The following is a 25,935-nucleotide window of genomic DNA, read 5'->3' on the forward strand; positions in this document are numbered from 1 at the left end:
GTCTTATGTGGAATGCAAGAAATGCAAGACTACATAGTGGCCTATCCTCTATTTCAGAGATGCTAAACAACTGCACATCAATGTCTTCTGTTGCCACGAGGGGAAATTGAGTACCTCTGAGAATTTGGCAATTCTTGTGTATGTTGCAACTTTATGTAAAACTTAAGAGAATTTTATTTATGAGAAAATCTGTTCTTTTTAAACAGTAACTCATAACTTAAACAGTAACATGGCAAGAAGATGAGTTTTAAATCTTAATAAAACCATCCAGCCATTTCATTAGAAGGAATTACAGTAGAACTCCAAAAAGTTCCCAATTACATAAAAGCCCATGGACTGTTCAGCAAAAATAATGCCTAGTCCATGTTAGGTCTTCTGTTGACACTAGGATCCACATTTTTAATGTTAACTGAAGTAGAACAAAACATCTTCCACCTAAAGTAAACAAATTCAAAAAAAGTAAAGTTTTCTTGGAAGGTTCATTTCAATAAGTTTAAATTCAGACAGTGGCAGCCTTCAGTTTCCTTAGGGTAGCACAGAGTGTTCTCTGAACTTGACAATGTCATTACTCTAGAGAAAACCTCTGACTGCAGGATGTGTATGTGGATGCCATCTGAAGTAGTAAATACACTAATGGTGATATCACAATGTTACCACATTAAGGTATAGAACCACAGAATAATTCACGTTGGAGAGGATCTCTGAAGGTCTCTGGTCCAATTGCTTCCTCAGAAGGCCAACTTGGGACACATTCCTCTAAGCTGAGTTTGAGTATCTTTGAGGACGGAGGTTCTATAACCTCTGTGGAAAATGTAATAAGTAAGGATCAAATCCTCTGCACCAGCTTTTACAAAGGAAATACACAAATAAAACACTGCTAAGCACCCAGTTAAAAACCAAATTCTGTCAGAAAGTATCTAACAGCACCCTGTATTATTCACTGATGACCCATTCCCAGGTTTAGAGTTAAGACTGTCCTAAGCAGTATAATATTCAGTATAATACTGCTTCATAATCCCTAGGATAAAGGAAATGTTGTTTATATGTATTACCTTTACTTATGACAATTAAAGAGCAATGCAAAATGTGAGCAGCAGATGTGAGTTCCACTGAGCCCAGAGACTCTGAGTTCTCAGACACACGTCAGACCCCTCATTACCCTGTATGAGCAGTTCAATCTCTAATCCTCCCAATACTTCTTGTGAAATAAACATGTACTATGATCTCTTTAAGTGGCAATAAACACAAAGAAATTGCTTGTCCTGTACAAGCTCTTAGAAAAAAGACATCAAGGGCCAGGGTTTTGAACCAAATATCCCAAACCTTGGTGCTCTAACTACTGAATCCATCATCTCTCTTAAACCAAAATTTTGGGTTGTGCTGATAAAGGAGCAGAATCATGCACAAGATAAAATCTCTTGGTATTTAGTGGAAGCTGGCTGCCTCCTAACATTTCCTTTGGAAATCCTAACCTAGCACCATTCGTAAACTTCAGATTCAATTTCAGCTCTCCAACTGTTTGAAATCTCACAGTCATCTTCTAATAAGTAAGAGAGCACAAGAAGGGCAAGGGGATGTCAGAACTTTCATGGCACACATAAGCTGGTAGAGTTTCTTCTTTGAGTTTGCAGACAGCCCATGCGGAAAACCTTTGATGCAGCATCATCAGAGGTGCCTGGAGCTCTTCACACAAACACTGCAGGCAGAGGGGGCCAAGGCTGGATTAATTTCCTGGGATGGGTTACTGAAATATATGTTTAAATCCCTGACCAGGCATGAACCTAACATTTTCGTGCTTGATTTTTCATATACTTTAAAATATATTAATAAGCAGATGCTGTGAAATATGAACTAATTTAAAGTGTCACCATTTTATGAAACAATTTCCATACTACTTTTGTGATCAAGCACAGAAAGATGCCATTATATTGATATGGATCTTCTGGTACACTCTCTGTACCACAGGCCTAGAGAGCACACTATCTAGCACCTGGGATACAGCTGCTCCCTAACTTTTGATTTGCTTATCAGCATGTTCTACACTCATGTAAACAATAAATCAGTTTTTGTGTGTCAAGCTCCAGAAAAGAAAATCAGATCACCACATCGCTTACAATATGAAAAGAAGGTGCCCCTTGACAATGCCTTCCCCTGCAGTTACAAAGACAATGTTGACCTGGAGTTTAAAGGGGACCTTATGTCACAGTAGAATATGCAAATACTTCACTCAAATATAATCCCACTGCTTTCATCACAACTAAATATTAACCAGCTGGTATGTCCTACATACTTTCTGATTTACCAAACAAGCTTCCAGAACACACTGATCCTATATTTGCAAAGATGTCCCTAACAAATTGTAATATTTAGCCAGCATAAAGATAAACACAGTACAACCTGGTTTTGTTAGGCAGATGAAATACCCTGTTCTTCCTAACCATCTGGAAAGGAAAAAGTCATCTGGAAAGGAAAGGAAAGTCATCTGGAATTATTTCAGTTTTCCATTTAGCCTGTTTATATTCCAGCCTTTCGAGTAATGTGTTAGACTAGACTTCTTTTAAATACTTGTTCCTTTTTCTTCTCTTCCTTGCTCATGAACGCCCACACGCTAACCTGTTCTCACCCTCAGTTCCTCAGTTTTCTCTCAGCGCAAGTAGTCCCAGAGATTTCACAGCTGGACTTGACTGTCTTTGGTGCCCTCTACAGGCAAGCTCTGCTTTGCTACAGAAATACTAAAAAACTTTCTCGATAAATCCTTTGCAACCTCAATGCAGTCTTCTCACAAAGATTATTTCTTGAATGTACAGTAATTCTGCCACAATCATCAGATCTCCTCTGACCCCAGGCCATGCTGTGCATTATTTCCTAGGAATCTGAAACAAAGGCAAAGCTAGATTCCCAAATGGAAAGGCTGGATCATTTAGCTTACATATCCACAAGGATAAAATAAAATAAAATACTTTAAAAGTAACTTGCTCAGTTGATCTTATATGTATATAGCCCAGAAAACCTTGCTTTCAGAATGTTCCATTTTCCACACAGCATACGTTTAGAATAATACAATTAGCACTTCTTCTAAAGCATTTTTCTCTTGAAGAGATGATCAAAGGAAACTAAGATTTGCAAGATGAGGTTTTGTCTATATTTTCACCTATATAATTTTAGGAGGAAAAGACAGCAGCCTAATGTTAGACTGACCAAGTGCTAGGCTTTATTTTAAATGCCATGGCATTAGTCAAATATTTAAATCTACAATGATTCTCTGAGCATGTTTGTGTGTGTCCATGTGAAATGTTCTCCCAGTGGCTTTTTACACCACTGGACAATTTCAGCCATTCTGAAGGTCAGTCCATTACAGCAGATCTCATGAGACAGTCAAGCAGAGGATCCCATCAATAACCAGTAAGAGAAAAGCTGCAGCTTGAGCTTAGCTACTGCTTCCTTGAAGAAGTTTATGTTTTCAGTAAAGAAAGAAATAACCAAATATCACCACTTTCACTGCTCAGTTTCACTCCTGACCCTTAACTGATGCATTCTCCTGCATGCTGCTGAACAACTGGCAACCTCCATTCTATGACGGGACGCATTTATTACGATGATTTCAAATGTGCACCATTTAATTAATCAATACTAAGCAAGTATAGTAGATTTCAACAGTAGACTTTTACAGTCTAAAGTACATATTTCAGTAACTAGGTAACCAAAGCTTGTATATTAGCTTATTGAAAATACTTTGGGCTGATATAAAATAAATTTTTTTTCTGTGAGATTCCACTTGTTTGTCATATGTGTCTATTACAAACGTATCAGTATTAGTATTATTTGAAGACTATTGGGGCAATTGCAGGAGTTTCATGGGTAATTCCTACCAGGACTGGGCTCTTGAAAGGCAAAGTCTACCATGAAAATGTTTTTTTTTTTTTGCTGTCATTAAGCAATACAAAAAAATAACTATTTTTCCATTCCCAGATCAAAAGTTACTCACTAGACTAAAAATAAGTGCAAGCTGAAAGGATTCACTTTGTACTAAACCTTATATATTGTCTAAAACACCATGCACATTCCTTTGGGATATAAATATCAATCTGATAAGCTAGCAGGTCTTGTCAGCCACAGTAATTTATTCCCTGGGGTATCTGAGCCACCACATGGCTCTAGGACTTCTGTAAAAGGTCAAGAGGACTTAACTAACATCTATATAAGTTATTATCTCTGTCATTTGAACAATAATTAAGCCAAGAGGACTTTGCAAATCTTTTACCTTACAGTTTTTTATGTCTTTGGCTTGGGTAAAACTAAGTGGCAGGGTGAGGAAACTGAGGTTTTTGAAGACATCACAATAATCCGCACAAAAAATGAATGGAAATAACCAGAGATCTCCAAATGCTGTGCAGTTCTGTGAATCATAGAATGGTTTGGGTTGGAAGGGACCTTAAAGATCATCTACTTCCAATCCCCTGCCATGGACAGGGACACCTTCCACTAGAACAGGTTGCTCAAAGCCCCGTCCAACTTGACCTTGAACACTGCCAGGGATGGGGCAGCCACAGCTTCTCTGGGCAGCCTGTGCCAGAGTCTCACCACCCTCACAGTTAAGAATTTTTTCCTAATATCTAAACTAAATCTACCCTTTTTCAGTTTAAAGCCATCACCCCAGTCCTATCACTACTTACCCTTGTGAACAGTCCCTCTCCAACTTTCTTCTCAGCCCCATTAGGCACTGGAAGCTGCTCTAAGGTCTCCCCAGAGCCTTCTCTTCTGCAGGCTTTACAATCCCAACACTCTCAGCCTGTCTTCCTAGGAGAGGTGCTCCAGCCCTGTGAGCATCTTTGTGGCGTCCTCTGGACTCACTTGAGCAGCTCCACATCCTTCTTATGTTGGGGGCCCCAGAGCTGAAAGCCAGCTCATGTTGAACTTCTCATCAACCAACACGTTTGGTTTTGTCCTCTGCTTTTGCACCTGAAGACTTAACTAGAGAAAATAGCAAGCCAGATGCACTACATATATCTGAAGTAACGGACGGAACTGTTGGCCCCTGCAGGGCAGTTGTCCTGGTTTGCCTTGGGACCTAGGTTGCAACTGCCCCAGTAACCAAACCTGGCTGCCCTCATGGGGCAGCATCAAAGGCTGATAAAGCCAATATGAATTCTGTCTCTGAATGAGAGACAACTGTGTGCATGTGTGTGCGTGTGCTGAAGGAGCTGCAAGACAAATAACAAAGGAAAGACTGGATCACAATGAAACACTCTGATAGCACTGAAAATACTCATTTAATGTAGGGATAACTGACAGACTGTGAAGATAAAAATAGCAGTTCTGCTGGAGTTTGCTTTTTATTCTTGTAAGATTTTTTACTAGACTGAATTCAAAGGCCTATTTTTCTCTAATCTTTCTTTTCATCATGATATTCTATCTTCAAGAGCATATTCATCTGACCGAAGTTAAAAAGTAAGGTTAGAAAAATTCTTGCCTCGCTTAAGTCTACATCTTAGTAGCAAAGATGACACAGCAGGGAAAATGAATCCTGCCTCTATGGGGTCAGTTTTAACTTTGTCTTTTTAATCCAATGAAACAAAAAGAATTTTTACTTGTTGTGATGCAACATCCCTCTTACTTTGTTACCATTATTCTCACTGAAGTTAGAGGACGTTTTGTCATTAAATGCAAAATTATTTACAAAGAGATTTAGAAATAGTCTTAAGAATTGAGTCAGGCTTGGAATTTTACAGGTATTACCAATACCAAACTCTAAATGCTTTCAGTACCAAGTATGTCTTTCTCATTTGTCCTCTCACCTTTAACAGACACTTACTGCAGCATTTCTCAGCCAGTGCAAGAGCTTCGACTGATGCATTCCTGGCAGCAGGTGATAGTGACGGAGATGGTAAAATTGGAGTGGATGATTAAGACTGCCTTTATCTAACAGAGGAATACCTGTCCCTGAGACTTTATAGTGGTTAGCTCTATGAAGCTGCCCTACTCCATACACTGGTTATTATGCATCTGATTCCAAGATGCTTACGTCTGCTCAGTATTGTAGAGAGGATCTAACATAGGAGCTGGTCTATATGCTGCCTTTGGCTACAGGTGGTCAGGCTACCGAGATTTTTTTGAGAAGGGAACCAAAATTGAAAAATTTATAAAATTTCAGTATATAATTTCACTGCTTTTTACTACTGAACTATGGTACAATGTAACACTTGAATGCAACACTTCCTTTGTCTTGAGTATCTATTGTTCTGAGTATACAGTGTGCTACTTTTAGGAATGAGCTTCCCATTCGAACTCTAAGTACTTTTGTTGTCTGTGTGATTACATAATGTGGTTCCTTTTTGTTATTCTTTTCTTTTACAGAGTTTCAAGATCTGGTCAGGTTTTAACAAGCAGTCAAGATAAAGACCAAGATACCAGTGCCATAAACAACCTTTCCTATTGCAAACCTACTCTTTATTTACACATTTTGTACCCATTAAGAATCTCTGGCAAGTGACTTCATATTGCTGGAAAACATTTGAAGTAGTGTAAGCACTATCTAAACCATATTCCCCAATATTTCAAGCAAAAGGTCTTCATACCACTGGGAGACTGAACTGGAATCCATTCTGCTCATCTGAATTTGGGGCATTAAAGATGCAAGTAAAAATATAAAAAGGAGAAATTAGAAGCATTTCTGTGGCCATTTAATTTTCAATATTTGTATAAATAGATAGCACCTGTTATAAAAAAACTAAAATCAGTAAAACATACAGGTGTAAAACCTGGTTATGGTAACTGGTAGCAGTGGCATTCAACTAAGAGGTATATTTAATGCTCCAAATGTTTTTATGTCATTCTTTATGCAACTGATTATGTTTCATACACTAATTAAATGGCAGGACTTAGCACTAATTAGCTGTCAGTTTTAATATAAGATTAACTGGATCCAAGATAAACCTCGAATACTGAAATAGCGATACATTCAGTTCTCCAAGGAACCCCTCACCTTCCTGCCCACCTGATGGCACCATTGCTCCACTTACAAGAAGTTAAAACTACATTCTGCCTGCTCGAATTAATTCAAGTCAGAGCACTTCTAGTACCCCACCTGCCCACTTCTGTGGATGACTCAGTTTTGCTAAATCAAATCATCTCTGAATACAGAATGCTAACATCTTTTCCAGAACGTGGGAGCAGGATGCAAGTCTCAGGAAAGGTCTGTAGTGCTAGTCTGCAGTTGGGAAATAAATACTTTTTGTGGATCCACTTTGCACACTGAATGCCTTTATTGCCATCCATACGACCCTACATACCCAGCATACCAGCTGTACTGAGCAAGTTGCACACCATGGTACAGAGATACAAAGAAGCAAGACATGGTTCTACCTGCAGAGAGGTAGAAGTTGAGAGCCCAGAGTTCCCCTCTCTGGTCAGTATGAGACCTGAAGGTCTGCACACAGAGATCCAGAATAGAGATTTGGTACCCTTTAATCATATCCATGCTATTTTCTCACAATATCAATGTAAAAAGTATTAACTGTTACCATAATCCAAAGTCATTTATTTTGCATGGAAATCTAATTGTAAAGATGTGGTTTTACAACCCACACAGATGTAACTGAAGGCAAAGGCAGCTGTGTTCTGAATAAAACTAGGTGAAAAGCGCTTTGAAAAATCAAGTCCCTGGGGCTTCATCATGGCAAACTGGAACATGTTGCCTCAATAATCAAAGCTCTATTGCTTTTCTTCATCTCAAAACTGAGGATAACTTTATGCCCACATCTCACAGGGCTGTAAAAATAAATGCACAAATGTTTGTGAGGTAAGTATGATGAGAAATTGATGCATTGATGAGAAAAATGAACATGAGCAGGCAGTGTGCGCTTGCACCCCAGAAAGCCAACCGTATCCTGGGCTGCATCAAAAAGGAGCATGACTAGCAGGTCAAAGGAGGTGATCCTGCCCCTCTACTCTGCTCTTCTGAGACCCCACCTGGAGTATTGTGTGCACTTCTGGTGTCCTCAACATAAAAATGACATGGAACTTTTGGAACAAGTCCAGAGGAGGCCACGAGGATGATCAGGGGCTGGAGCACCTCCCGTATGAAGAAGGCTGAGAAAGTTGGGGCTGTTCAGCCTGGAGAAGAGAAGGCTGTGTGGAGACCTCATAGCAGCCTTCCAGTGTCTGAAGGGGGGGCTACAGGGACACCTGGCGGTGTTCAAGGCCAGGCTGGACAGAGCCTTGGGTGGCATGGTTTAGTGGGAGGCATCCCTGCCCATAGCAGGGGGGTTGGAACTAGATGATCTTAAAGTCCTTTCCAACCCTAACTATTCTATGATTCTATGATTCTAAGTATAATAAAGAAGGGCACCATTAAAATATTACTATGAAATTAATCCTGTTTTTTTTACAGATTGAAACAGTAGGCTGGAAATTAGGAATGAGGAGAATGCAAAACTCTGAATGGTTGCTCATTAACTGAAGGTCATCCAGCTTGTGCAGTAAGTTAGGGTTCTGGTTGAAAAGTAAGAGTTTGATGATATCTTTGTAATTTTGATATAATACAAACAGAGCAATCAAATTAGATTACAAAAATGAACTAATTGCTAACAGTTCTTAAATTGGGAAGTATGGTGTAGAGGGGATTTTGGCTTACATATGTAATAAAAATAGACATCCAATTTAAAAAAAAAACTAGATGGCTTTAACTATGCAGAACATTATATTTCCAACTTGATAGTTACCTCCTAGGTACTCTTTTCAAAAAATTTGGAACTCTTGAAAAGTTTGCTCTTGGGCATTAATCTCACAAAAACCTGTATGACAGCTGTCTTGTACTGTACTTGTTGGAGCTATTGAAGAAGATGTTTCCGTATTTGCAGATCAAAAATCCTCATTTCAAAAGTATCTGGAAACACTCTAGTGGTTCTGATGCACAACACATTTATGATAAGACCTTATGGAGAAGGAAGGAAACATTAATACAATGTTGGGGGAATCTATGGAACTTCAATGAATACTCAATTATGTGTTCATTATACATTAGTCCAAAATATATTTCCACTAACATTAATAAATGAACCACGCCCTGATATTGGAGGATTTTACCTAACAGTGAAAAAAGAATTACCCATCAAACAAAATCATGTTTCTGATTTCAATGTCATTGCAGGAGAGCGACAAACAAAGGAAAATGAGAGGAATTAGTAACTGCAGTCTGACTGCAGGGCTAAAAGATCTCATTGTCGGAAAATGCTATGTATCTCAGCTGATACCATGTTTTATATTTTCACTAAGTAATATGGGTCACCTGAAGATCTTCAAGCATCATACTAATATTAATAGCTAAATGAGAGAGAAAGGCACAGACAGCTCAAATAACTGAGCAGGCAGCTCCTTTACTTACCCACATTTACTCCCACACTGATTAGCCTCCTAGGCCTACAAATCTAAGACAATTTCACCACTTACCATTCCATTAAGAACAGTAAAAAATTAATGACAAAGTAGGTCTGATATCAGCTTCAGTGATCACTCCAGAAAGTTAAGAAGGGCTTGTGACTAGAATAGTTTTTAGACCTTTTCTTCTTTTAGTATACTAAGCAGATTGGTGGCGAAAATGCTGTTTTCTGTCTACATGAATACACTTCCTTTCTTTCTTTCTTTTCCTCTCTGTCTCTCACTCACACAGGTTGTCAGATACTGTGAAATTTCTTTAACTGCTTGTTATGTGCTTTAAGAAAGCTCCTCAAATTGCACCTGTAAGGGCACAGCTGGAAAGACTGCTGCATGATCATAAACACACATTCCCACATTGCTCCCTTAAACTGAAGAACACTACTCTGGAATCATACATTTGGAGGTCTGAAACCATGGACTGTATTCTGCAAATGTGTCTATCCAACCCTTTCTGCCAGAGTCCCTATGTATGTGATTGTCTTTTGTCAAGGGAATTTTGTCACATGCTTTATGCATGTGTATTAAGTGCCTGTTTGAATCTAGACACCTGCTTCTCCTTTATTTAGAAGGCCATTTCTGTTAAACAAGTGACTTTTGATGATTACTTCTGATAAGGTTAACTCTAATTATAGCGTATTTTTACTTTATACCTCACTAAGGGTTACACATCCTCCTACTGCTGAAATTAATGGCAGAAATCCCACAGCCATCAATTAGGACAGGCGGTGAATACAGCACTGAAGTGGTTCCAACTCTTTCTATTTGCCTTATTTTACCATGGCTTCTTACACTTTGGGTCATAGTGAAATACAGCCATATGCAAAAAGCCTTTGATAACAGTATAGTACCACTGTACATATCTTTTACATGTCACAAAAGGCAGCATCCAGATTATTTCACAGCCTCCAACTTTAGGGCACAGTTACTCTTAAAATGCACAGAAACCCTGAACAATTTAGACTTTTAAAGCTCACTCCATCTGACACTGTCTGTAATGCTGACAGCAGACAAATATCTTAAACGATTACATTTAGGGTCAGAGATTTTTTTGTGTTACTGAGTCACAGAAGCTCTTGCAAGTGCATTTAAACACAGCAGACAGCATATCAAATGCTAGCAGAGATCTTCCAGGACAGCTTTTTAAGTGAAAAAAATACCATGATCACACCAAGCTCTGTGAATTACTTACGCTATTAATCGTTTATGTTAGTCTATTCTGCTATCATTTTCAAATAGAAATCAATCTCATTTACACAGAATACTAAGGACATAATTTACAGTGGGGAAAGTACACAAGACATTTCTCTTAACATGAGAGAAGTACCTGTCTTAGTTTAGCTCCAGACTCACAGTGCTGCAGGATGGATTCTACAGTCCAGATCTCTGCTCAGCGCTCTGGGTAATGTCCTCTACTTGCTGCAGGGAAAGAAAGCTTTGTCACTGAGGCTTCCAAGGCCTGGATTTCATCCTTCATTGTAATAATGCACAATACCAAAAAAATCAAATACTAAACCATGTTCTTGAACTCCTCTGTTTAATATGGTAAAAGATTATGGCTCAAGCAACCATTCAAATTGGATTCTGTAATTATTTCTGTATGATTAAAGTATGTGTCTTAAGAGGCAACTTGAAGTGGCAGGATAGAACTCATTTTGTTGTAAAGGCACTTTTCAATTATGATAACTATATTCACACTAAGATTCTCTGCCATCACCATTGAAACATCAACATTAATGTTCAATCACACAGGTTACTGAGTATCGATTTTCATTTCTTCCAAACTCATTACAAAGACAGAATCTATTATCCAGGATTATGATACAATTGTTCTGGCCCTAACACAACCAGAACTGAAAGATGGGAGTTGTGTGGGTTTCACAAGTTGCTACAGTGCCTCTTTACAATGTTGTAGTTGGTCTCAGGTTAACACCTCTCCTCTGATCTCACCTGAGACAACCGCTGATGTTTCCCTTGCATCTGCTTGAAGTCTTCGGTTGATTGCCGCTGCTAATTAATTCTATACTTTATACCAAACAGAACACAAAGAGTACAAGACTAGTCCACAACCTGACAATGATTTACCAAAACTATCCTCTGCTCATTAGAGAAGTGAATGGTACTTGATTTGAAAAGAGTTGGTTTATAAGTGTAGATTCCTAGCAAGAAATTATCAGTAGGATTTCTCTGTATTTCTCAGAACTACACTTTTGTGTTTAATTCTGGAAGTCTGAAACAAAACAAAAATGGCTTTAATATTCCTGTATATGTTATCCATAAAGACACCTCCGGAAAAAAGAATAGAAGTTATAAGGGCACATAAACCTTCACATGAACAACTCAACAGCACTTTCAGATGTCCCCACAGAGCAGAAAAATCGAAACCAAACAAATTAATAATTTCTCTTGTATTTCACAGGAACAAGTGCTAAACGTTCCTGGAAACTGTGCAATACCCAGATTCTGCACCAGATTTTGCACCGTTGTTAACTGCCTACCTAGCAGCTGTTGTTCTGGTTGAATTATTAGGTATTTTCTTTATAGCTTTACATTGCTTGCATAATATCTTTTAGGAAATTTCTTTTATGGATCTCAGGTTTTGAACCCCTAAAAAGGGATTACAATCACCTAAGAAAATACATACCCCAGAAGTAAGGAAAACAGGCAGATGATTTAGCTGTAAAATAGATGATCTAATTAAAACATCCCTTTCTATATTATACTCATCCCTGATTACTTCATTCTAATTGTAGTGAAGGGAAACCTGTACTTCAGATGAAGTGTCATTAATAAATAAATAAAACCCAGTAACCCTAGATTCCCAGCTGTATCAATATACAATGACATCAACATGATTCTGAAATTCAGCTCTTTTAGGCTTTTGTAAGCCATCTTTCAGCCAGGATTAGCATCACTTTTGTTGTCAGTGTTGAATTTCAAACATTAAAAGATCCTTTCATAAGCAATAGTGAACTTGTAGCAATCAGCTCACTTTTATTTGAGATCATATTTTAATATAATACTAATTCTGGCTACTTTGCTACTGTTGAATACATGTAAAAACAGTTCAGCACTCTGTGTGCCCTGGTAGAGTGTATGAAGTAACCAGATGACACTGAGTGATTATATTTGGTGCTTATATTTTGGTGCTTATATATTAATACAATTCCTGAATTAGTTGCAGACATATTTTGAGCTTGAGTATTATACGCTCGCCTTGATCTCATCATTTTCCTCTATTCCACTTCAATTTTCTCATTCTCATTCTCATTAGCTTTCAATATTTAGAGTTGAAATGCAAGTCAAAAATTAAAACAAAATGCAGATCAATGAGCAGCAGATATAGAGAAGGAGCAGAGTAGGAGCAAGCACAAATAAAGGAAGCCTACTGTAAAGTAACGTCTATGGCACTATCATGGAGACATAGAAAAACCGTTTTCTCTAGGATCATCTTGACAGTAAAAATGTCAAGAGGAAACAGTAAAAAAACCCTTCTTTTAAAACTCATATCAACTTGAGATGATTGCAAAGGGGAAAATTCACAACAGAGCACAAAAAGGTAGCCTCAAGGATGAAAGCTATTTCAGGGTCATTCCACAGAAAGCACAGTATGTGCTTCGTTCCCACTGCCACTGTCTGGCAGATCATAACATCATGCAAACCTCAGACAGAAAGTATGTGAATATATAGTTTTGAAAGAAGATGATAAATGAAAAGGACACCAAAAGACCTGAGATCAGATCTTCAATCTGTATAAATAAACAGTGTTTGATTTCTTTTAACCAGACAATATGAATTTACAACAGGCCAGGGTTCTCAGGTTTAGTGGGAAAGCATTCTTCCAGATTACTACAGACAGTTTTCCTACTGAGACAGGAGAGCATTTTTTTGCTACTAGACAGCTGATATTTGGGATTAAAGATACATCTGATTATTCATGATCAATGTACCTTCTTTTGTGTACAAAAGGTATGCTTGATACTTTTCTTACTGTCATTAAGCCAATCAAGAGTATACCCACAGTAGTCCATTAACTTCCACTAGGGCTTAGATACATTACTACTCTACTCCACAGCATAATTTGTAACTTTTGCTTCTGTAAAAAAATGTTACTTGTTCAGCATAACATACTATTTCCATCCATGAAAAAATCAGTGCTCAAGTATTTGGAGAAAACTACTTTAGGTATCATAATAGACTATTATACTATAAACTCTAGCCAAAATACAGGTGGGTCTTATTGGTTTTCATCCTACAGTTTTGTCCACATAAACCCCCTTAAAGATGGAAATAGATTTTTGTCTGAAGGAAACCTTCTTATCTGTTGTTCTCAATTTTCTTAAGGTTTTTGTTTTTTTTCAAAGCTAATGTTCATGAAATATATAACAAGCCCCCGCTTACTTATACCTACAGTTTTAATTTCTTATAAGGAAATATATTGTGAGACTGTGTTGTAAAATGTATATAAATCTATCTCCACACTAACAAAGTCTGATTCCTACCACTTCAAGTAGGTCTATTATTGATTTCATGTAATTTAAAGTATTCAAAAGAGATCAATAAGTAGGCCATCTGATTATAATATTCCAGGGAATACAAACAGGATCAGCTTGTTCAGCTTTACCCAGTTTCAGAGTTCTGCTCTCACTGAAGGCACTGGTTTCTGTTCTACCCCTGATTAGGGACAGCACTGCAATTTAGAAACCGGTCAGGAAATCTGAAATGCTGCTTACTGGAGAAGAATCACCCCAAATTACAGCATGCTTTCCTCTATGCTAGTGACAAGTTATTTTTGTCAGAATGACATGCTGTCACCTCAGATCTTTCATTTTCAACTTCCTTTATACATTCCAAAGGATGAACAGACTTCGGGAAACCAAGCTGGTTTCTTTTCATAAGGATTTAACAGCTGGAGTCATCTTCCAGTGAGCAACTTTAAGGTCCAGAGGTTAACTGAAAATCTTTAGCATACTTGGAGACTGAAAAGCAACATTTTGATGGCAGAGTTGTACTTAATTAAGCACAAGAGGATTTATTAAAAAAACTGTTGTTCTTGTCCATATTATCTTAGGATATAAATAGAAAGAAAAGTTTAATTAGTTAAGGAAGAAATTTGAGCTAGGTCTCAAACCAAACATTCGATCCATCAAACAGTAACCTAAGTAGTGGTTATTGTCACCTTTTGAATCCTTTATAAGCCAGAGTGGCAAGCCAGAGCCGACATTACTATTTTGCCTGCTATCTCCTCAGCTATTTTTCCTTTACCTAGCTGAGAAAACTATAAAGGTGAGCAGCTGACTTGAGATTAATTAAATGAAATTACTGTGCAGAGCTGCAACAGTAGTAAGTACAATAACCATTGTTCTAAGATTTTTATTTTAATTGCTGGAATTACATATGGATGGACCTTATATAGAGATAAGTATCAGTTTTCTTTTTATTCTTCAAAGCTGTTGGGGAGAAAACAGAAGCAAACCTTCTTGACTGTCTTTTTTCCACTGCATATACTGTTATTTGTATTGCCAGATGCTATGCATTCCAGTAAGACTAATTATAAGATTAATGGTTACACAGAGTTTAAAATGTGCTGTATTTCCACAAGATGCAGGTAAATTATAAAAAAGTGATCATCAACTCACAACATCATTTATGTAATCCATGTAATTAAGAAGTATTATTTCAGCATTGTTATTTTTAAGGAAGTAATATACTAAGTCTTCTAATTTGTTTAGGAATAGCAGCGATGATGGTTTGGTCAATGATTTTTTGTAACATGCATTTACATTTCACAAATCTGTCTGCAATATATTATTTTGCACAGGTTTGAAATGAGCCTTACAGACATTCTAAGCCCTTCCGATATTGCTGCTGCTCTGCGGGACTGCCAAGGTGAGCAAACAATTAAAACTCAAAATCTATTACTTTGTGTAACACATGGCAAGTTCAGTGCAATCCCAAAGGAATACTGAACAAGCACATACTGTAAACATGTTTCTATAATCTCTTTACTTAGCTGTCATGACTGATTTATATTGTCAGTTTGTAACATCCCCATGTGATTTTATTTTTGCTGTTTAGGAGGGTATGGTTCAGTATGGCAAAACTTATTCTTTGACAAGCTTTATCTATTGTTCATGTTTAGAACAATTAAACTATAACAAAGCAGCATCTTCAGACTTTTTAGGAACAGTGAATGCAGTGGTCTGGGGTTAATTCATTTATTAATTTATTTTCAGCTCCAGATTCCTTTACTCCCAAAAAATTCTTTCAGATCAGTGGAATGTCTAAAAAGAGTAGCAGCCAACTGAAGGAGATCTTCCGGATTCTTGACAATGACCAAAGTGGCTTTATTGAGGAAGATGAGCTCAAGTAAGGATTTCGTTAACTGTTCAAAGGGTATCAAAAAATCAGCACTTCTTTTCTTTCCAGAGCTGTTTTGTACATGAGAGCACAAGTTATGCTGAATGCTGCTAAAACTTCCAGCAGATTGTCAAAGGTGTATTTAAGTAGATAATCCCTACAGAGAGACAACTAGTAAATACCTGCTTTTAATGCTCAGTATAGAAAAAAATAACTTCCTTGGGATGGATTTTGGTAGTGGGTAGAATTAATTGTATCAGGGCAGGATTTACAAAACAGAAATGTATGACTAAGATTTAGTTCGTCTATCAAAGCAGATTTTGAAGAACTTGGCTATTATGGTAAATAATTTATTTATATATAGCTATCATTTTGATTATACAGCCAGCATAAAATAATAATATTCTGTGAAAATCATAATCAAAGTTATTTTCTTCCTAGGTATTTCCTTCAGAGGTTTGAATGTGGAGCCAGAGTGTTAACCTCCTCAGAAACCAAGACCTTCTTGGCAGCTGCAGATCATGATGGGGATGGTAAAATTGGGGCTGAAGGTATTAATGTACTTATATACAGAATAAGGCACCTCAGGTTGTGTTTCAATGATGTGTGATTCCCTTTTATTCCCATGGTACATTAATGCACCTCCAGCAATTTTACTGAAACCCTTGTAGTAGCGACCTGTTTAAGGGCAGAAATAGTCCCTAATCTTACAGGTTCATCTCTGCAACTCCTTTTGCATGAGCAAGTCAAAAAAACCCACTTAGGCTGCCCTAAGGAGCTTTCTCAGAAATCTACAGTTGTTTTGAAAGGAACTGCCCTTTATTTCTCCTCCCACTTACTCTGACTTATGGCAGCACTAGCTGTAATACACAAAAGTAAAATCAAGGGCAAAAGAACCACCTCTTCACAGGAGAACCAACAGCACCTATATGGGCTCATTTACAGCAGTTATCTCCCAACAGAAGTTACACTAATCAGTGAAATCATTCACAGTATGCAAGAGCTAGCAGCATGTAGTTTAATATTTGTTTTGCATGAGAAGAACAGAATGATCAAGTGTCACTACCCTGACACAAGATTCCACAACAGGCTCTCTGCATGGGGATGGATGCTATTCATCTTCAGTGGCAGTTGAAAGACCAGATAGAAAGGAGCAGCTGTTCTAAGAAGCAGCATATTGCACTCACCCTGTGGAAATGCTGGTGTGATTTAATGGCTGCTCAGTAAAGAAACCTCCTGATCTCCTAATTGCATATTTCTGTGTCCCATTTTGACCAGGAAGCACACACTCACACAAAAGACTTGCAGTTAGTGGCAACTTGCCCCATGAAAGAAGCATGCTGCCTAGACAAGCATGAAAGGGGCTTAGGGAATAGCATGCAGGGAATGTGCTGGTATGCAGATTTCCTATCGCACTGTGCCAGGAGGACAGAACTCTTCTGTTTCTTTCTTTGGAAGGAATTAAATCCAGTTCCTTAGGAAATATGCCAGAATAAACACACATGATTTATGAAGCAATATACTAATACAGTCATTCAGGGATGGGACTGATCAAAAACTCTAACTCACAAAAGACAGACATTTAAAAGATCTTGCAAATAACAATATCTTACTGTACTTCAGTATCATTCCACATGGAACTGCACATTGGTTTTGGCTTTAGACTGTGTTCTAAATCAACACTTTGCAATTGCTGAAGCGTTACAAACCACTAATAAGACCCATGGATTCACTTTTAATTCTTGTATTTCAGGTCTTAACTACTTCTTACTCAAATTACATAGTAGCCATTCTGTTATTTTTGCCCAAGATCAGTAATATGCAGAGAGAAAGCTAAAACTACCCTGAACGTTATATTACTCCTTATAAGTGTCAGCAAAACACTTCCATCTGTTGTTTAGAAGGACATTAGGCAGTGTCTCTCAGTCATCTATCAGGTAATGGTTTTCTGTTAAATCCTATTATAAATTTCTTGATAAGCCACTAATCTTTTACTCCTATTCCTTTCATTTTAGTATTTCTACTGTAAATATTCTTTTATCTTTTGCAGAATTCCAGGAAATGGTGCAGTCTTAGAGGTTCAAAAGGACCAAACAAAATACAGTCTGGGTGAATCTGCACAAGACACTCCAAAACCTTGAAAATCAGGACTCCCTTATTTATCTTGACTGTGACTTGTTCATTGCCTTAGTAACATAATGAAACACTGATTAATTTTTTTCATTGTGCGGAACATTTACCATGCTCTAAACTCTACTTTAGCAGACACTTCCCTTAAAATATCCAATAAAAATTGATTATATACAGTAGCTTGTGTCTGTTTTTCTGACTGCGAAACTGAAATATGTGAATTCTTAAGAGTGTTAAAACCTGCAAGATCTTAATCTTATCAGACCTTCATATATGGAACATATCGCAAAATCTATTTACAATAGTTCTGGATTAAGCTTGAACTTCTCAAAACACTCAGATCTTCATCAAAGACTAGGAGCTGAGATACAGTTGTGAGGTAGGTGCTGATAAAATCTCTCACTGACTTCCACGTGAAAAACAATTATAAGTTTTTGCTTAAGACATGATTTCTACATGAGATCATTGCTGTTTCAAACCATTCTTTTTACATTAGCCAATGAAGAGAGAGAGAAAGCGAAACTCACATTTTCCTGTGGAAAACCTCTGTGGACTTAAGGCTTCAGATAACTATGAGGATTTACAAAGGACAGGGGAACCAAAAGCCATCATCTTGGTGGTATTTTCTAGCTTTCTCAATAAGAAAGACTAAAACTGTGCAGGAAGAATTTGTAGAAATGCATGTTGAGAAATCTCCAACATACTCTCCAGTCTTTTCAGTCTGTGTCTGCCATATTAAAAGCATCCTTCACAAAAGCATCTATTTCTAGGGATGCTAAAGAAACATCTTTTTATGAAATTCAATCATTAGAGAAGTGTTTAGATGCTCTGATAGAGTATTTATATATTCATTTGCTTTCTCAACATTAACAAGTGCTGTATACTGCAGTTCACACACACGTAGCTTACAGGAGTCATCATAACAAAATAGAAGCCTTTTCAGCAAAGTGAATGGTTTAGTCACTGCAGTTTCAATTTGCATCCTTTGCTGCATGCAAATGACTACATTCAAAATTAACTGCATTTTTTTCCTTGTCAAAAGTCTCTATAAATATTGGTAATGTGCAGAAAAACCACCAAAGCCAGAGCTGAATTGTTAACAAGAAACCAGCTGTTGCTTGGGAAGAGACTGAAGAATCTGAACACACTTGTGAGAAGGGCTATATATCTTTCAGAGCAACAAAGGCACAAAGACTCTTTCTCTCTGACACTTCAATATGCCAGCTCTCCCAACCTGTATTTTGCAAACCTAACAAAATAGTAACTAAAAAATTCCTGTTGGTCTCAAACATGTTCATCATTGAAGCAAAAGCAATTAAATAAATTCAAATTTTCCATCTGTGATCCTCCAAGACACCCTAAACAGCTGCATCAATACAAATTCTATAACATTTCACTCCTGAGTAATCACCTCTATGTCTTCTCTGCAGCCATCTACTTCTCTAGGAGCCAAGTACTGAAGAGCCAGCCAGAACACAGCTCCTGCCTTTAGAAAAAACACATGTATATTACTCCACAATTCTTAATAGCCGACAATTGAAAGGAGAATTTTTGTCCCATTTAAAAATGTTTTCAAGCAGCTTAATTTGGGATACAATTTGTTTGTAAGCTGTATACCCAGTACACATGAGAATTTAATATGGTCATCAATTTTTCCTTTTATTGTGCAAAAATAACACAAACAGATAAAAAATAATATTTAATTTGAATAGTATTTCTTAATATTATGAAATATGCTCACCTGACATAAGTCACTAGAGTATCAGTGACTTTAACATAGCTGCTCCGATTTACAGAGTCTGAGGATCTGACCCATGAGAATCTGACCCATGTAAATTCTCACAGCACAAGACAGATGTCACAGGATATTGACAAGAAATAAAGTGTGTTCTTGGCAATGAAAACCAGTCTGATGACAGAAGGGTCTTGGAGCAGTTCACATGTAAGTTACAAACAAATGCCTCTCCATTTCACTGACAGTTAAGTGTCCTGATCTTGACTAATTGTATTATATCAGGCAGGTGAATGCATGTAAAAGAAAGAATATTGCAGTTGCTCTTGCACTCTGAACTCTGGCTCTTCTCAATGTTTCACCCTTTGCACTATGCACCTAGTCAAAGAAACCCAGAGCCAAAGTATAAATTCTGTTATTCCTCACTAAGATGCAACACATTGCTGGAGCAGGTCACTGGACAGAGGTGGACAGAAAATTCATTAAGTGCCCTGGCCCACAACAAATGTTGGTGAAATCAGAACTTCCATCATTTCCTAGATAAGAAGAACATACCACAGCTGTCTGCCTCTGAAGTTTGTGTAAAACATCTGAACTACAAAATATACTTAGGCCCAATCAAAAGACAGGGGACAAAAATAGTATGGAAGCACTTTGTGACCTGACACACATCCTCTTAACTAGTTTCCATGTAAAGGCTTTAGAAAAATCTTGTTCATTATTACTTATTCAAAGTATGTCTCAATTGTTCACTGATAGCTTATTATTGTATACAAGTGGTGCACTACAGCACCAAACAGAAAAAAAATACAACCCACTTACTCTACTTGAGATATTCTGAGGATTTTCTAACATCCAAAGTATTGTAGTTAAAGGAATCTTTACATGTATTTCTATTAGGAAAAAAACCACCTTAAAAAACCTTAATAGTACAGCAGCTACTCCAGCAGATTACTATTCTCTGAGGGAGAGCAGGTTAAGTAAACGAAAACTTGTTGACTCGTAGGATTTCTGAAGTAGAAGAAACTTTTAAAGTTAAAACAACTTATATGGCTTCTCTAGAATCCTTGAAATGCTAATTCATAATTTTGAATGCTTTTGTAAAACATGTGACAGTGATAACTCAAACTGGATTTACTCACTGACCCCCTTGTCTGCTTGATGACCTAAAATAAATGCCATTGGTAAGTCTCCTTCTAGAATTCCAATTGTTTCAAGTAGGCACTTGTAATTCAGAAAACTCCTAGGCAGAACTTTATTGACTGACAATGAAGGAAAAACTAAAGATATTTACTACATTTCACCACTATTTAACATGTGGATATGGGTGCTTGCTGAAGGGAATCAAAGGATCATAGAATAGTTTGGGTTGGAAGGGACCTTCAAAGACCATCTAGTCCACCCCCCCCTGCAATGAGCAGGGACATCTTAAACTAGATCAGGTTGCCTAGAACCACATCCAGCCTGGCCTTGAGTCTCTCCAGGGATGCTACATTCACTACCTCTCTGTCAACCTGTGCCAGTGTTTTACCACCCTCATTGTAAAGAATTTTTTCCTCACATGCAGCCTGAATCTCCCTCTTTTAGTTTAAACCCATCACCCCTCATCCTATCACAACAGGACCTGCTAAAATGTCTCTCCTCATTTTTCTTATAGGCCCCTTTTCAGAACTGAAGGGCTGCAATAGGATCTCCCTGAAGCCTCTTCTTCTCCAGGCTGGACAACCCCAACTCTCTCAGCCTTTCCTCACAGTAGAGATGCTCCAGCCCTCTAGTCATTTTTGTGGCCCTAAATGAATGAGCAGCCACTTTCTATGTTCATATATTTACTGAATGGAATGAAAATAAGGACTGCATTCATAAACTGTACTCACTGCAAAGATCTGATGTGAGAGGCAGCTTTCAGAAAGCTACTACTGACAATCACACATACAGATTGCAATGAAAGTTGCAACTAGTTTTCAGAATTACCACTGTACATTGCATACTAAAGTTATTCACTAGACACAAGTAAAAAAACCACAGTTTTAGAAACCTATACCATAAAAATACAAGTTGACTTCCATTTCTTGTTTACTTTATTTACCCCATAATACTTTGTGCCATGTCACCCTGTTTATGAATAGCTAAAATTAAAATATAAAAGAATAAACAGTGGATTTATTCAACTTCTAAGCATAGATAATACCATACCTTAAATACATCAAACTATGACATAATTCTTCATATAGTTCTCTCTCATTTCTTACTATGATTAGCAGGGAAATAATTAACATTTTCCTATAATTCATCTTCAGAGCTGAAATGCTTTTAATTGTCTAGCCCCTTCCTCATTCTCTCTTCCCAGCTTTTCTCTCACACGCACTACAGATCCAGGCTAGTAACAACACTACGCATTCTTGTTAAACACATTAAATAAATCAAAACATTTAAATATCTCAAGTTTTGCATGAAAGTAGGTGGTTATTGCTATTCAGTAACTTTGTAGCCTTAATCATAACCAAAGCTAGCATAAAGTTACTTCATTCCTTTAGCAAATCTCTGATCCTGCAAAACAAATACATCCATTATAAAACCATCTCTACTCACCACGACAGATAGTTGCTCACATTCCTTGACATCACACTAAGAAGAAATCTGGGGGAGATGAGTGATACTCCTAGCAGGATCCCTGCATCTAGCTGCAGTGTTGTATTTTCACATCCCGTGACAAAGGCCTTTTGGAGCATTAACAAAGCGTGCAGACCAGGGATACACAGGCATTGTGCTTTTTGCTGGATCACAGTGCTGTTTTGTCATTTATTTGCTAAACTAATCCCAAACTGCTGAGTCTACACATTTGTTAACACATTTAGACCACATACTGTCAATGGAACAGCTATTTGAGCTGTCAGCTGTATTTATTTAGAGCTGTCAGCTCTAACACCCAGAGTGATTTATAGTATACCTTTTTGTTCATGCAGCTGATGGAAATGTTCAAAATAGCACCTAGAAATAGGCTCGACAAACCAAAACATACGACTACACAACACCATTTCTTACTCCTACGTTTGGAAATGCATTGGAAAGCACTCATAAAGTTGTTAATTGTCTCTTGATGCAGGGGTTGTCCTGCAAATTCCCAATGTACTTATGCAGAAGTTTAATTTTACATAATCATGGGCTGGGAATCACATTTCAAACTCAGGGTGATCTGATGCCACTTTGCAAATGTCAAGGTGTGGTGTTACTGCACATACAATTAAGAAGATGGGATGAAATTGGAACCACAATTGAAGTTTCTTCCTGCCCTGTTAATTTGTACATTAGAAATGTAATCATTTAATTGAACCTGTTATCACTTACTCTTTGTAGATTCTCACAGGTATTTTCACCAAAAGCAATGTCAAGTTACAGATGAGGTTGCACTGAGCAGAATCACATTTTAGCAATCACTACACATATATTCCCTTCCTAGGGGAAGTTTGGCACAGAAACACCTTCCCTAGCTATCACAAATTATACTAAGTATCCACTGCCTGACCATACATGCCTCCACAATATATTCCTTGCAACAGTATTTGCATTACAGCAGAAAATAGGCACCCCAGCCACAGACCAGGATCTTCATTGTGTTAAATCCTGAATAAACACACATCTAAACGTTTAAGCCAACACAAGCCAAAATCCACAGTCACTGCAGCTTTATAATGTCTTTGGTAAGAAATTAATTAACTTGAGTATTAATTTTAAAAATTTCCATGTTTTACTTTAAGTAAGTAGTATAAAGAAATTAACTTCCCTTCTTGCATGCAGCCCTCATCAGCCCTCCCTGTAGTACGACAGAAACGAAGAAGGGGACTTTGCTTTTCTCATTTGATATATTCAGTCCTGACTAGATGTTCCCAGAAATTGTCTCATCTGTGTTGCAGCCTTCAGATGGACAGACCATAACTCTAAAGGGCTGATCTGTGCACACTGATGAATTTTAACTCAGAGCCGTAGGCTAGGAATCAGTAATCACTGCATTTGGATGCCTCACCTTGACACATTGGCCTGATCCTTACTCAGCCCCTGCTCAGAAAAACCCCATGGAGCTCAGCACAGCAAGATCTTCCCCCATGCTGATTTCTTGTGCTGACAAAAAGCCCATGTCACCTTCCATCATGGCCCCTCTGAAAACACCTTCATTAAATTATAAATCGCATTCTCCCCGCAGCTTTGGAAACATTTCCCACAGCTGTTTGAGACCTGGCTGGCACTGGCTGGAAATGCTCTGTCTGCTGCTGTGGCTCAGCCTGTTGTTCTGCTCCTACATGCCCAGTCCATATATAAGGAGCTGCTCAGTTCTTGAAACGTTTGGGTTAAATGCCATGCATGCAGGCAGGAAAGGTGATACAGAAGGTGGTGATGAGCTCCATGCCCATACTACATTTAGATGAATTCATGTATTCAAACTCCATATTGAACCACAGAATCATAGAATGGTTTGGGTTGGAAAGGACCTTAAGATCAACCAGTTCCATCCCCCCTGCCATGGGCAGGGACATCTCACACTAAACCATGCCACCCAAGGCTCTGTCCAACCTGACCTTGAACACTGCCAGGGATGGAGCATTCACAGCCTCCCTGGGCAACCCATTTCAGAGCCAGCCTGAGAGGGCCTCAGCATGTCTGTCCACTTGACTCACCAGACCTCACAGCCAGCCAGCACCTCCATTTTGTGCCTCACAAGAGGAAGCCTACTCCATTTGGTGTTTCCCCTCCCTTACAAAAAGCATCCTCTTCCATTTTGTGCCTTCCACCCCTCACAAGCAGCAACCCCCTCCATCTTGTACCTCTCTCCCTCACAAGAATTAGCCCCGTACATTTTGTGCCTCACAGGAGGCATACTCTTCCCTTTTGTGCCTTGCATCTTTCACAAGAAACAGCCCCTTACATTTTGTGCCCCCTCCCTCTCACAGGAGGCAGTCTAGTCTCCACTGTTTTGTGCCTTCCACCCCTCACATGAAACAGCTCCCTGCATTTTGTGCCTCCCCTCCCTCATAAGAGGTAGTCTCCACCATTTTGTGCCTCTTCTCCCTCACGGGAGGCAGCTTTCTGCTTCAGGCCAGGTACCAGCAGGGTCTGCAGCAATAAGCACGGTAGTAGGATGTGACAGAGCTGCACACTGACTCTGCCAGCCCAGGAGGAAACAAGGGTCATCTCCCTCTTGCTTACACCACTCACTTTTTTGAGTACAGACATTAAATATTAAATTACTGCAGTCTTACAGCATCTCTATTCCACACAGTTCTCCTACAGCACTGAACTGGGCAGTCAAGCCATCACCTGCAGAAGCTGATGAGGACTATCCTGAATGACACTATTGGCACTGAAAGCGAATATAAACTAAGGGCGATGACAGGAACAGAAATAATAACTAAAGTGAAAAATTAAAAACACCCAAAATACTGTTTTCTTTCAGATTTAATCTGGCACAACTTCAAGAAAGCTTACCAGTACATTTTTCTAAATGACCTGCAGGAAAGAGGCGCTCAATTGTATCTTTTATTCTGTTTATTTGAGCAATTGTGTAACTTTACTCAGATTCCTAAATTTCATACTCCTACAGAGAAACAAAGTGATACACCTCTTAACCATGTAGCTGGTTTTACTTATCACTTAGATCACACTTAATTTTGATTAAAATTGGAATTGAAAAGTAACAGAAAGCTTCATTATTTTATTTGTTAAATACCATTATCTTAAATGTTCCAGACAAAAACCCGAAAAATAATCACAATAAACATATTGTAGCTATTTATGGAGAAAGGATTACCTGCACTAAGTGTTGCTGGATGACATTCCTTTCAACATATTCAAACCTGTAGATGTCATCTTTCAGATCTCAAGATTTTACCTCAAAAAATAAAGCATTTCTACTTTTTTTTCAGCTATCCGGCAGCTCTGAACAAATCGGAAGGGAACTGAACTGCACTATGCTCGCTCTGCGTAGAAGGGGCGATAGCCAAATGGTGATTTGGCACTGCGGCACACACCGGTCCCACCGGCAACAAACTTCCCTCCTGCAGAGGGGCTGCCTTGGAAGGGCTGTGCTGGGAAGCTCCGGCTGGGCTCACGGACCGCTCCTCAGGCACAACCTCTCATTGAGGGAACACCCGACCCAAGCGGCACCCCAACGCTCTGCGGGTCCCCAGATCCCCTGCCAGTGGCCTGAGCTGCTCCGGTCCAGCCAGCCCCGCTGCAGGAGGAGCCCCGCGCTCCCGTCCCCACCTCCTCTCCCAGCGAGGCGCTGCGGA

The 25,935-nt window shown here is 38.4% G+C and overlaps 1 protein-coding gene and 1 long non-coding RNA gene across 4 annotated transcripts; one reads left to right on the forward strand and one right to left on the reverse strand.

Moving 5' to 3' along the window:
• Positions 1–238: 238 nt before the first annotated feature.
• LOC134158262 (uncharacterized) lies at positions 239–25,862 on the reverse strand. Of its 2 annotated transcripts, none has more exons than XR_009962684.1 (5): positions 25,455–25,862; positions 22,240–22,371; positions 19,334–19,408; positions 10,760–10,851; positions 239–801 (listed from the first exon to the last, which is right to left on the reverse strand). It is a non-coding gene; the product is annotated as an uncharacterized LOC134158262 (long non-coding RNA). The 2 variants fall into 2 exon arrangements; XR_009962685.1 differs by lacking the exon at positions 25,455–25,862 and adding an exon at positions 23,676–23,781.
• On the forward strand, positions 14,578–18,051 carry LOC134158214 (parvalbumin, thymic CPV3). 2 transcript variants are annotated; one of them, XM_062607948.1, is made up of 5 exons: positions 14,578–14,775; positions 15,254–15,321; positions 15,669–15,801; positions 16,234–16,343; positions 17,843–18,051. In XM_062607948.1, exons 2-5 carry the CDS (start codon positions 15,261–15,263, stop codon positions 17,866–17,868), a joined length of 330 nt encoding a protein of 109 aa, XP_062463932.1. In that variant the 5' UTR covers positions 14,578–14,775; positions 15,254–15,260; the 3' UTR covers positions 17,869–18,051. The 2 variants fall into 2 exon arrangements, with proteins under 2 accessions (XP_062463932.1, XP_062463931.1); XM_062607947.1 differs by having other exon boundaries at positions 14,625–14,718; positions 17,843–18,047.
• Positions 25,863–25,935: the final 73 nt, after the last annotated feature.

The sequence above is a fragment of the Pezoporus occidentalis genome, unplaced genomic scaffold, assembly GCF_034315485.1.
Source record: "Pezoporus occidentalis ecotype Australia unplaced genomic scaffold, CSIRO_AGI_Poc_V1 ctg128, whole genome shotgun sequence".
Lineage (NCBI taxonomy): Eukaryota > Metazoa > Chordata > Aves > Psittaciformes > Psittacidae > Pezoporus > Pezoporus occidentalis.

Excerpts from the sequence above, each read along its gene's own strand:
- LOC134158214 (XM_062607948.1), top strand. The coding sequence starts at position 15,261 with ATGAGCCTTACAGACATTCTAAGCCCTTCCGATATTGCTGCTGCTCTG. Across the intron at positions 15,322-15,668 it reads TGCTCTGCGGGACTGCCAAG|CTCCAGATTCCTTTACTCCC; the intron begins GTGAGCAAACAA and ends ATTTATTTTCAG. Across the intron at positions 16,344-17,842 it reads TGGTAAAATTGGGGCTGAAG|AATTCCAGGAAATGGTGCAG; the intron begins GTATTAATGTAC and ends TATCTTTTGCAG.